The 12,669-nt window shown below is 45.0% G+C and overlaps 1 protein-coding gene across 1 annotated transcript in view; it reads right to left on the reverse strand.

The window, feature by feature from the left end:
* Positions 1–838: 838 nt before the first annotated feature.
* The window catches only part of PLCXD3 (phosphatidylinositol specific phospholipase C X domain containing 3), a 113,253-nt gene continuing 101,422 nt past the window's right edge, over positions 839–12,669 (reverse strand). Inside the window, exon 3 of the mRNA XM_053289760.1 lies at positions 839–4,792. Coding sequence (XP_053145735.1) covers positions 4,636–4,792 — 157 coding nt within the window. The 3' untranslated portion in view covers positions 839–4,635. The remainder of the gene's footprint in view (positions 4,793–12,669) is intronic.

Here is a 12,669-nt window from a genome sequence, read left to right on the forward strand (position 1 = left end):
TTCCTATGAAAGATGCTCTTGGCAAATGTGGCAGCACTGGCTGTAATTTATTCACAAATGGGGCGCATGGCCATGTTTTTAAACACGACCATGCCCCCTGCGCAACTGATGTCACTGGTTGGCTACTGGTGAGCTGGACAGGGGCCACCAGTGTTCTCACTATACCACTGCAGTGCTACTGTTTGGAGAAAAAGGTCAGGCCAGTTTGATTTGGAAGTGGGAACGAAGCACAGGAGCCGATGGAGGAGAAGGGACTCTGGAATGGGTGTTGAGTACCAGAGAGCCATGAGGACACAAGGACAAGGAGGCAATAGGGGGGAGGCTCACACAGGACCATGGGACAGGTGAGGCTTTGTGTTGTATGATGAAAGGTGTCCAAGAGAAGATCGCTGAATTTCACTTAATCAACCAGCCAAATCTTCAGATATGGATCATGAAGTGATCGTCTTTGTTAGAGTTGTGCAAAGCTTTGGATTGGATTGAATAAAATGGGGGTGTACCAGACAGATTTGCTTCAGTTCAGCCCAAATCAGCAGCCACCCAAATTGGGCTGAATTGAAGCATCTTGGTTTACTTTAGACTCAGTTTGGCACTTCAAACTTGTGTTTCTCTAAGGGGAAAAATCAGACCTCAAACTTCCGTGTGCCCTTGCATCGAAATCCCTGCACCTAATTGTCTGCAATTTGGCAAGTGTTATGGTTTCAGAATGGGCTATCATCCTTGCAGTTCTGATCCCATCTTGCCAAGAAATGAAAGGGTTAGAGGCATTTTAGTGATTTATCATTATAAACAATCATTTAAACAATTTCTTATACTAGTCCAAAGTCAACAAGTCAACCCAGTTCAGAGGACCACTTTAATCTGAAGTACAATCTCTAAGGCAGCTTCCGAACAGAATCCTTTTTCTGGAGCACAGCCCTAATCTTAATAAATAAGCAAAAATCTGCCTCAGTGAGCACCCTTACTGGAAGGACAGATTTCACATATACTGTGTAAAATATGGCATTCTTAGAAGAAACTGCATGTCTGAAGGGCCACAAAAATATTATGTCAGTATTTATGAGCTTATTGTCTCTCCAAAATATTGTAGGTATATGGATCAGTTTTTCATTTTTTGTTTTCACGGATCTGATATGTGGGCTTACATCCTAGAAGAATTCTCATGCTCTTCAAAAGCAACTTGAAAAGCAACTATATTTATATCCCACCATGGAACTCTGGTCTCCTATCCAGACACTGACCAGGCTACAACCTGCTTAACTTTAGCAAGGTTACTGTCTCACATGCCTTCAGACAAAACTATGGGAATATAGGTAGCTGCCTTACATTGAGTCAGACCTTTGTTCCATCTTGCTCAGCATTGCCTAGCATTAGCTTCTCCAAGGTTTCAGGATATTTTCACAGCCCTCCCTGGAGATGCCAAGGACTGAACCCAGGACCTTCTGCATGCAAAGCAGATGCTCTACCACTGAGCCATAGCACCATCCCCAGTATGAATGCTAGAGTCACAACTAACCTGCCCTGTAATGAGTCCTTTAGGGAAGGAGAGCTGGTCTTGTGGTAGCAAGCATGACCTGTCCCCTTAGCTAAGCAGGGCCCACCATGGTTGCATATGAATGGGAGACTTGATGTGTGAGCACTGTAACATATTCCCCTCAGGGGATGGAGCCGCTCTAGGAAGAGCATCTAGGTTCCAAGTTCCCTCTCTGGCTTCTCCAAGATAGGGCTGAGAGAGATTCTGGCCCGCAACATTAGAGAAGCCGCTGCCAGTCTGTGTAGACAATACTGAGCTAGATGGACCTATGGCTTGACTCAGTATATGGCAGCTTCCTTTCTTCCTATGAGACAGTTGCTAGTTGTTTGTGCAACCACCTGGTGTTATCTGCACTGCCAACAGGTGTGATTGTTAATGGAGTGGTTGTGATGCCCATGCTGTGTTGATAATTGGGGTCTTCTTCAAATAGATACATTCAATCATGGAATGGTTCCAGTCACAAGAGCCAACACAGGACAAGGAATGAACAAATGGAGGAGCGATATGAAAATATCTTGCTATGAAATATGTGATTTTTAGCTTTGGTGTCCAAGGCTAGAGAAGAGCCCTGATAAGATAACAGACTGTAGATCAATTCAATTACACTGTTTACCAGGTTTCTCAGAGGGCGAAACCCAGAAATTTCATTCATTTATCAGGCCTCTACTTTACATCTGTTTGTGAGGTCTTAAGGTCATTCCAGCTGAATATTCTATAGTCCCATATTCTCTGTCAGCACCCCTACATTCTAGGAGATCCAGTTACAGAGGGGAAAATGTATTTACTCACAGTATCTCACCAATTCTGTTAGGATGCTGGATGTTTCATCAGGAGAAAAATGAGCAGGAGAGTATTCCATTGTAATGAACTATAGACGGTGTTCTGAATAGCATGCATTAATTTCACTCAGACAATGGAAGATTATTATAGCTTAATATTAAGCTATATTGCACACTTACCCAAATACATTCTAAATAAAAGATGGGTGTTTTTCCCCACTGGAAAAACACTGGAAAAATAGGCACATTTTTCTGATTTCAACCAGTGGCCAAGGCTGAGGGAAGAATCTGTGCTTACAGAGCTGTGTTAAATAGAAATATATGCTACTTTGATGTTTTACCAAACATCAGTATTGGGATGTAAAGATTTATTCCTTAGGGGATAACAAAAACCTGTATATTTAAATCCTGGCAGTCTTACTAAGTACATTTATTAATAAATAGTAACATTATTATTAAGAATTGTAATGGTGTTTGCTCTTGCTCTGTGTGTGTGTTTGTTTTTTAAAAGTGTTTATTATTGTTTCATTTTTTAGCTCTTGATTTTTAATTTGTGATTAATTGTAGATCGCTTTGGGCACTTTTTAGGCAGAAAGGTGATTAGCACACCTTACAAATAAAGATGTAACCTGTCAAATAAAGTCAAAGAAAATACATATACAGGTTGAGTATTCCTTATCCAGACATCCAAAATCCAGAATGCTCCAAAATCCAGACACCACGCCGTAACAAAAATGAAAAACAAAAAGCCTCAGTTCACCTGCTTGCCAATTCCCAATTTTGCGGCTTTTAAACATGCAGTCAAAACTTACTGATTTCAGAAGGCTGTTAGCGACAGGGGTTTTGTCTGTAATTCTCTCTAGTTGCGGCTCTGTTTTTATTGTGAAGCTTTTTAATGTTTTTGATGTTCTCGCTTTGGTGCTAGAGGGAAAAGGGAAAGCCCCCCTCCTCCACTCCCTGCTCAGTTTGGCACCTGCTCTGTCGGCATCTGTTTTGGCGCTCTGGATCCCATGCCCAAGATATCTCATTATGCAAATATTCCAAAATTCAAAAAAATCCAAAATCCAGAACACTTCTGGTCCCAAGCAGACCGAATAAGGGATACTTAACCTGTATTAACTTCTCAAGAAGCTATGGTTGCAAGCATTCAAATGCAATCCTCTCTGGCTTTAAGAACCTATAATGCAACTCTATTCCCCATGAAGGTCAGAGGCAGACCTGCCGCTTGCAAGGGGGCAGAGTTAGACTAACAAAAAACCCAACCCAAACCGCATAATCAAAGTGATCAAAGTAGCCCAGAAAATCTGCTCACTAGAGCAGATTTTAAGGCCCTGGGGCCAGTGATAGCCCCCAGCAACCCTAAGTGGGGCTCCCCGGCTAACTCTTTATTGGGCCTGTGCAAAGACACAGTGTGGAGACGACCATTCTCACTGTGCAGTGCTGCACTTTGCCCAGTGCTGGTGGGACTCCTTTAAAGAGAACAAAGCCCTCTTGAGCTCCTATTCTATCTCAGAAGGAGCGCACAGAATGCTGGGAAGTATAGCCCTTCCCAGTCCTTTCCTCTTCTTAAGAGAGGGCTCCATTTCTCGTAAAAGGCCTTCCCAGGACAGAAAAAAGCACAGTATTGTGTGGGGTCCAGCACAGTGGGAAATGGCTCACCCATTGAAGGTGTTTTGCCCAAGTGCCTGCTGCGTGAAAAAGAGTGAAGACTGCACTATAGCCTCAACCACAACTGCTGCTTAATTTTTGGCTTGTCTTTAATGTTGCTGGCATCATTTTAGAAATGCTTCCCCCCACCCCACATGACCAACAAACCCGATGGCCCTCCCCATTTTGTGTCCACTAACCTGATGCTATAAATAGTGCAACGTTAATACATGGGAGCACACAGGTTGATGGAGCACCATGGCAAGATAATATACAGGTCTTGTTCAGAAGCAAAATTATGAATGACAATGGGACTCTAATGTACAGAGAGCAATAAAAACCACCAGATATGAATTAAGCATAGTGAATGATCATCAATATGGCCTCAAAAGCACATTTGGTTGTTGGCAGAATATTCATCAATGGCTTTCTCTAGTAAGATAACTGCATGAATGAAACACAGTTGGGTTTCACTAAGTATGAGCTAATCAGTGTCAAGAAATGATTAGAATGAGCGAAAAAACATTTTCTCTTTTTGCCTGATCTTCCCATGTCAACACTTCGGGGGGAAAAATTTCAGGTATGTGCTCGCGAAATCTGCGTCACAAGATTACAACCTAACACAACTGGAAAAAAAGTTCCACTTAAAAGCATTTTGGACATGTTATGGTACTATCAGGTCGTATCGGCTTCACCTTCATCCAAGTTGTAGTTCAGTTTTATGACTGTGCTGATAAAGTCGCCAAGTTCTACAAAGTCTGCAGTGATAATGTTGATACCGCTTTCGCCTGGCGTCTGTGTCCGGACCCATTGCATCATGGCAGGCAGAGCTCTGAGGGAGGTGGAAATGGAGAAGGGTTACCCATAATAATGTAACAAAAGCCCTCCTAGATCATAGGAACATAAGAAACTGCCTTATTCCAAGTCTGCCCATTGATCCATCTAGCTTAGTATTGTCTACAATGACCAGCAGTGGCTGCTCTGTGGTTTCCATCAGGAGTCTTTCCCAGTCCTACATGGAGATGCCAGGGATTGAACCTGGGACCTTCTGTATGCAAAGCAGATGCTCTGTCACTAAGCTAAGGCCCTACTCCTCATAAGAACATAAGAACAGCCTTGCTGGATCAGGCCCAAGGCCCATCTAGTCCAGCATCCTGTTTCACACAGTGGCCCACCAGATGCTGCTGGAAGCCACAGGCAGGAGTTGAGGGCGTGCCCTCTCTCCTGCCATTACTCCCCTGCAACTGGTACTCAGAGGCATCCTGCCTTTGAGGCTGGAGGTGGCCCACAGCCCTCCGACTAGTAGCCATTGATAGACCTCTCCTCCATGAAGTCATCCAAACCCCTCTTAAAGCCATCCAGGTTGTTGGCTGTCACCACATCCTGTGGCAGAGAGTTCCACAAGTGGATCACGCGTTGTGTGAAAAAGTACTTCCGTTTGTTGGTCCTAGACCTCCTGGCAATCAATTTCATGGAGTGACCCCTGGTTCTAGTGTTGTGTGAGAGGGAAAAGAATTTCTTTCTCTCCACTTTCTCCACACCATGCATGACCTTATAGACCTCTATCAGGTCTCCCCGCAGTCGTCTTTTTTCTATGCTAAAAAGCCCCAGGTGTTGTAGTCTTGCCTCCATTTGATTTTGCAAAAAGCAGTGACTAACATACCGAGCCAAGATACACCAGTACAGTGAGAGAGCAGCTGAACAGAACTTCCCAACAACCAGCACCGGTGTAGCCCATAGTGGCTGGAGATGAGGAGAACTGGTTTTGTGGTAGCAAGCATGACTTGTCCCCTTAGCTAAGCAGGGTCTGCCCTGGTTGCATATGAATGGGAGACTTGATGTGTGAGCACTGTAAGATATTCCGTTTAGGGAATGGAGCTGCTCTGGGAAGAGCAGAAGGTTTCAAGTTCCCTCCCTGACTTCTCCAAATAGGGCTGAAAGAGATTCCTGCCTGCAACCTTGGAGAAGCTGCTGCCAGTCTGTGAAGACAATACTGGGCAAGATGGTCCTATGGTCTGACTCATTATATGGCAGCTTCCTATGTTCCCATGATAGGAGCTGTTATCCAACAACATCTGGAGACTGTCTGAGTCTGAGAATCCCCAATTTAGAGGATTTGTAGCAGATTGTCCCACTTTCAGCAGTTTCCAAAAGCTTTATTCATTTAATTCTGCACACGGTGAGAAGTTCACTGAAAGGACAGTGGGCATGATCCAGATAAGTGACTCATGACTAAGCACCACTGAAAGCAATGAGATAAGTTAGTCATGACTAACTTGGCTTGGACATTGCCCAGCTGCCTTTCGCTGACTACAGACAGTGACTCAACATTCAGACTCCCACAATACTCGCAATTGTTTTGTGCGTTTGTTTTTAGTGCAAATATTATCCCAAGTACTGATGGCAACAATGGGAGGGAGACACTTTGGGGGCCTTTTCGGTGGAAATACAAAATGCCTTTCCCCTGCCTTTAACATTTCCAGCCTCTGCATGCCTCAATCCTTGTAATTGGCCTCATTAAGCATTTGAGTCAGGGAAAATGCCGACCATGCTGTGTGGCAGCCACCCACATGCTCAAATGCTCTCAGAAACCTAGAACAGCTGCATTTTACACCTAGTATTAGCAAACACCTTCTGGCTGGCTATTAAAAAGGGGAGGTGGAGGGGAGAGAGTGAGAGCCAGAGAGAGAGCGGGGGCGGATTATGTGCCTGCCCAAATACGCTGCTTTCCTTTTCTATACAAACCTCTAGGAGGGAAAGGATTCCTTGCTGTCTGAAGAACGGAGGAAAGAGCCTTCCATCTACATCATATTTGTAGAGATGCGTCAGGCAGGCTTTTACAGGAACATAGGAAGCTGCCTTATACGGCCCCATCCCCAAAACACCGACATGGGGTTACAGAGGAAGCTGCAATCTGCTGAGTCAGTTCATTGACCCATCTAACAGGGATGGAGCCACCACTGGGCGAACAGGTTCAAAGAACCTGGACTGCGCCCAATCAGGGGCTGTGCATCACGGCCCTGACACACACACACCCGCATCTGATGTCAGATGCGGGGTGCTGATTTAGTTCCCAAGAGGGGGCCGCACGACCCCCGTTTGGGAGTTAAATGGCCACTGCGTTCACGGCGCAGCCAGGAGCAGCTCTTCCCTGCGAATGCAACGCCAGCCCAAATCTAACTCCTGAAGGGGCCACGCAGCCCCTTCAGGGGTTAAATGGCCGGCCGGGAGTGGCTTTTTCCTGCCCCAGACTAGCTCCTGAAGGGGCCGCGTGGCTAGCCCCCGTGTCTGATGTCAGACGTGGGAGGCGGGGTCGCTGCCGCGGCCGCACATGGGCCACTGGAGGTCAGGCTCCGTGCCTGCCATCTAAGTTAGTACTTCTGGCACTGACTGGCAGAAGTTCTCCAAGGTTTGAGGCAGGAGTCTTTTCCAGCTGTAGCTCGAGATGCCACAGATTGAACCTGGGACCTTCTGAATGGAAAGTAGATGGTCTACTCCTGAGTGGAAGCCCTATCCTTTATCTTAAACACAGCACAGGGACCTAGCCCCAAAGAGTCCTCATGAGAATTAGAGGAGAGGCTTGAGGCCAGACCAGATGTAAATTTGATTGTTGGCGCTGGTGTGATCGCTTTTTCTTATGTACCTGGCACATGCAGGGATTCTAATCCAGATCAGCTCTGTTGCAGGGGTCTGTGTATCAAATTCTGATTAGGATTAGGATGGGGACCATGAGAAAAGGAAGATACAAATCTGAACTTAAGGGAGGCATGGAGAGGAGTTTGATCTAACCTCCAGCCTTGACCTCACAGATGAGACTAATGGAAGTGATGGGCTATCTTGAACACAAGATCATTTGCTAACTGATCCTCTATCAGAGAACCCAAGAATTAGGAAAAGTTTGCATCACAAAATATTTCAAGTAGAGGCGCTCTTACCCCTGGACTTTAGGGCCGAAGTCCAGGGTCTCCACATCCCCAGGCCCCCCCCCCAATTCCTCTTTAGTCTATCATGGGTGGTGTGGTTGCCGAGTGGAGCATGATGATGCGTAATTTGCAGGGGAGGAGGACCTCCAAAGGCCTTTAGGTCCAGGCTCCAAAATTACCTAGGTGCACCTCTGATTTCAAGACTGTGTTACTAAATTCTAGTTAAGCCTTGAGTAAATTCTGGCGATTATGAAGGGGAAGGATTTGTTGGATCCTATCTGCTAATCAGTTCTGTTATTCAGAAGTTTGTCCTAGTGGGGATCCTGTGGAGAAGAGGGATGGAGTCTTAAGGGCAGAGGGAGAAAGGAAGAGAGGAGTGAAATGAAATTGTTCCTAGGGGCCAGTTCAGCGGATACTTCATCTGCCAGCCAACCACATGCAGCAAGGACATGTCCGTATTTCCCCACAACCTGGCATGCTGGGGCGTCTAATTGTGAGATGGCGGTTTGTCTGCTGCTCTGCACATGGCCTATCAGGGCTGCTTGTAGAGGGGCATTGCAGATGAACTGCCCTCCACAAAGGCACCTTGGTGCTCCAGGGTGAAGCAAGGAAGGATGGGTAGACTCCCAGCATACATATATCTTCGGCACACATGGTCAGGCAGTGAACAGAAGTTCTTGATTAAACCTATATCAGATGCCTTGCACTTACAAGGGAAGCAGATACAAAAATGTAGCCGAATACAATTCTGTATCTGAAGTTCAGTAGATCTTGGGACTGGTCTGCAGTGCCTAGGATGGACTACCATTTGCCCATATGAACCTGCCAGAGCTCTCTGTTCAGCATCTCAGGCCCTGCCACTAATTGAGATCTGACTGGCGGGTCCTTTTCGGTTGTGGCCTCTCAGCTTTGGCATGCCCTCCCAGAAGAGCTTTGCCATTTTCCCTCCCTCAGGGTTTTTAAGAAACAACTAAAGACACATCTTTTTAGAGAACCTTTTAAATATTTTGTCCACTTCTTATATCTGTAGGTTTCTTAGTACTTAGCTTTTTAATAACTTTTAATTCCAAATTTTAAATATTTGTCATTTTAAATGTGGTTTTAGCTTAGTCTTTTAACTTTTATTATTTTTTTATTGTTTTATATTGTATCTGTTTTAGTAACGTAAGCCACCATGAGCAGTAATGTACTGGAGGGTTAGGGTATAAATAAAATTAATGATGATGATGATGATGATGATGATGATTTTTATTAGCAGATGTCATGAAATGAATCAATAGATGGATCATTCTAGGCCACCTTGTAGGTACCTAGCAGAATAAGATATGACAGGAAATGCCTTTAAAATGTATGATTTGCAGAGCTCAGAGACGTTATTACTTTGAATGAGCTTTCTTTATCTGATTTACTGCATTTAAATTCGACTGCAGTTAGGTCCTTATTTCATTCTGGATGACAGAACAATGGCATTCAGTTTGATTTGCCAGTAATAAAGATATTTCACTTTCCCCCACAGCAAAAACCACACATAGGTGTTAAAGACAAATAATTATCTGCTGTGTCATATTCATTTTGATCTGCCAGTTCTTGATGGGGTGACAGTCCCCCAGAAGGAACAGGTAAGCAGTCTGGGAGTGCTTCTGGATCCAAACTTCTCTCTGGTATCCCAGGTTGAGGCGGTGGTCAGAGGTGCTTTCTGTCAGCTTTGGCTGATATGCCAGCTCTGTCCATTTTGAACTAAACAACCTCAGAACAGTGGTACATATGCTGGTAACCTCCTGACTTGACTACTGCAATATACTCTATGTGGGGCTGCCTTTGTACGTAGTGTGGAAACTGTAGTTGGTGCAGAATGCAACAGCCAGGTTGGTCTCCAGGTCATCTTGGAGAGACCATATTTCTCCTATACTAAAAGTATTACACTGGCTATCAATAAGTTTCTGGGCAAAATACAAGATGCTGGTTATAACCTATGAAGCTCTAAACAGTTTAGGCCCTGGGTATTTAAGAGAACTTCGCCATGAGCCCTACTGCCCATTGATAGCATCCAGAGAGGTTTGTCTGCAGTTGACACCAGCTCATCTAGTGGCTACACAGGGCCAGGCCTTCTCTATTGCTGCCCCAAGACTCTGGAATGTGCTCCCTGCTAAAATAAGAGCCTCCTCATCTCTAACAATTTTTTAAAAGCCTCTATAGACACATTTTTTCACCCAAGCTTTAAAACTTGACTTTGGTTTTAAATTGTTTTAAGGTTTTCATTTTTGTGTTAATTTGTTTTAGGCTTGACTAACAAGCAGAAGGTTGCCGGTTCGAATCCCCACTGGTACTATATTGGGCAGCAGCAATTTAGGAAGATGCTGAAAGGCATCAACTCATACTGCACGGGAGAAGGTAATGGTAAACCCCTCCTGTATTCTACCAAAAGAAAACCACAGGGCTCTGTGGGTGCCAGGAATCGAAATCGACTTGATGGCACACTTTACCTTTAAACTGCCCGGAGACAGAAGTTTGAGGCGGTCTACAAATCCAGTAGACAGACAGATAACATTTGTGGGAAAGGTCACTCACATACTACACTCTGCAACACAGGAGATAGGAGCCCCACTTGTGCCACTGCATCAGCGTAAACACTGTTCATGGAGTTGCATAAGAGGGCAGTTTCTCTCAAGCATAATATTGTGGAAATGCAGTGGCACAGTGAGAGGCCCATTACTGCCAATGGGTGTTCTGCTGCACAACTATGCGCAATGTAACGCCGGAGCACAGCTGCCCTCGTGCCCAATTCCATCAATGGTGTTTACACTGCTCCTATCACTTGCATTGCATTGTCCAATATGTGAGTGAATGTTCATGTACATCCTTGGGGTTCCAATCCCCACCCAGTAATGTCCATAAAGATCACATTCCAGCCCTGAACTTGACAGGTGTTTCTCGCATTATTTACTGTCTTGTGTATATAAGTGAGGACATTTGGAAGTTAAGACATTGGCTGACATCCAGACTAATGCCATGCTGTTGCTTTGATGCATTGGTGTTAATGGGGAGGGATGCTTTTCACTGATCTCCCTTCCCTCTGAAGCCTACTCTGCTTCCTGAAAATATGTTCCTGAGGGTCACACAGACCTCAGGGACATATTATTTCAGGAGACACAGCAGGCTTTGGAGGGAAGAGGAGATCAATAAACATTGCCCCTATCAGCATTAGCAGCACCTGTGCTACGTTAGTCTGGATGTCAGTCTGCATCCTGTATTGGCAACACTGAAAACTTCAACAAAAATAGAAAAAACTGATGCTTCAATGCATTGGTGTTAATGGAGAAGGATGCTTTTTGTTGACTTTCCTTCCCTCTGAAGCCTACTGTGCTTCCTGAAAATATGTCCCTGAGGGTCACACAGACCTCAGGGACATATTTTCAGGAGACACAGCAGACTTCAAAGGGAAGGGGAGATCAATGAAAACTGCCTCTATCCCATAGCACCAGTGCAGCATTAGCAGCACCGGTGCTGCATTAGTCTGGGTGTCAGCCTGCATCCTGTACTGGCAGCCCTGAGAACCTCAACAGAAACAGAGAAAACTAAGACTCTGCTAGCAGATGAGATGGACAGAATTACTGTATTCGGAAGCAGTAGCTCAAATCTGGAAAAAATGTGTCCACAACAATGATGGCTAGTTTTGCAATGCCTGTAGCCTGATGTGAACAAACATGATTTATCATTACTGATATGAAGTGAAACCTTACATTAGAGCTACTTTTTCTTCAGGGCTAGGAACCAATTTAGTATAGTTTAGTATTACACAATTCCACAATTATATTTTACAGAATAGCTTGTTTTTACTCCCGCTCATGGGCTTACAGTCTTAGCACCCTACCGGTCCAAGAGCGAGGCACACACACTGGTTCCATGATCCTCCAGAGCCCATCGATGCTGCTACTGAGACTGGAAAATCTCCATGGCTCCTAAGAATTGCATCATTGCTATAGCAATGATTTCCCCATCATTCCCAATGGGGAGAAGCATCCCTACAGTGAGGACACTATTCCTAGGAGCCATGGAGCCTCTCTGTGCTCATAAGCAGCATTAACAGGCTTTGGAGGAGCACAGAATCAGTGTGCACTGGGCAGAATGTAATCCACTTTCCCAGGAGTGGGAGCTGAATCCTGAAGGACGACAACTATAGCTACTCACATGAAAAAAACTCATGGAGCAAGGCATTTGCAAGGGGCAAAAATAGGGACAGTTCTTTACCAGGAGGCTCTGGACTGGAGTGTGCCAGTCCACATATTAGCTGGATTTACCCCAAAGTCCCTGCGGGCTATCAGGGATCAGGACAGATAGGACTCTGTTTTCTCTTGAATCAAGGCTGTGCATTCTGGCTTAGCCCGATGTATGTCTGGCTTTTAAAAATCCTCTAGTTCAGAGGCTTTTTGTAGGGGGGCAGGAAATGGGGCTTCTCTTATGCCCTGCAGTTTCTCTGTTATGTGTGGTGTGATCATGCCAGTAAATCAGCATTTTTCAAAACAGTGAAGGGGAGTTTGTCGGCTGTTTGGGGTATGGTCTGCTCTAAGTTATTTGGAATTGCAAGTGCTGGCGGTGGAGAGGTGTTGTTGCAGATTGGTAATACTATGTTGAGCAAGTCCGGAAGCACAAACTGCTTTAGATATGCAGAATGGATGTAACCTGAGGCAGTCACTCACAAAGGCAAGGGTTAAGCATCCGGCTGTTTGATCCAGCTGCTGCTTGGCAACTCAACATGCCATCCTTCCACTCTTAGCTGTCAAACTAA

The sequence above is a fragment of the Hemicordylus capensis genome, chromosome 2 (genome assembly GCF_027244095.1).
Source record: "Hemicordylus capensis ecotype Gifberg chromosome 2, rHemCap1.1.pri, whole genome shotgun sequence".
NCBI classification, from domain to species: Eukaryota; Metazoa; Chordata; class Lepidosauria; order Squamata; family Cordylidae; genus Hemicordylus; species Hemicordylus capensis.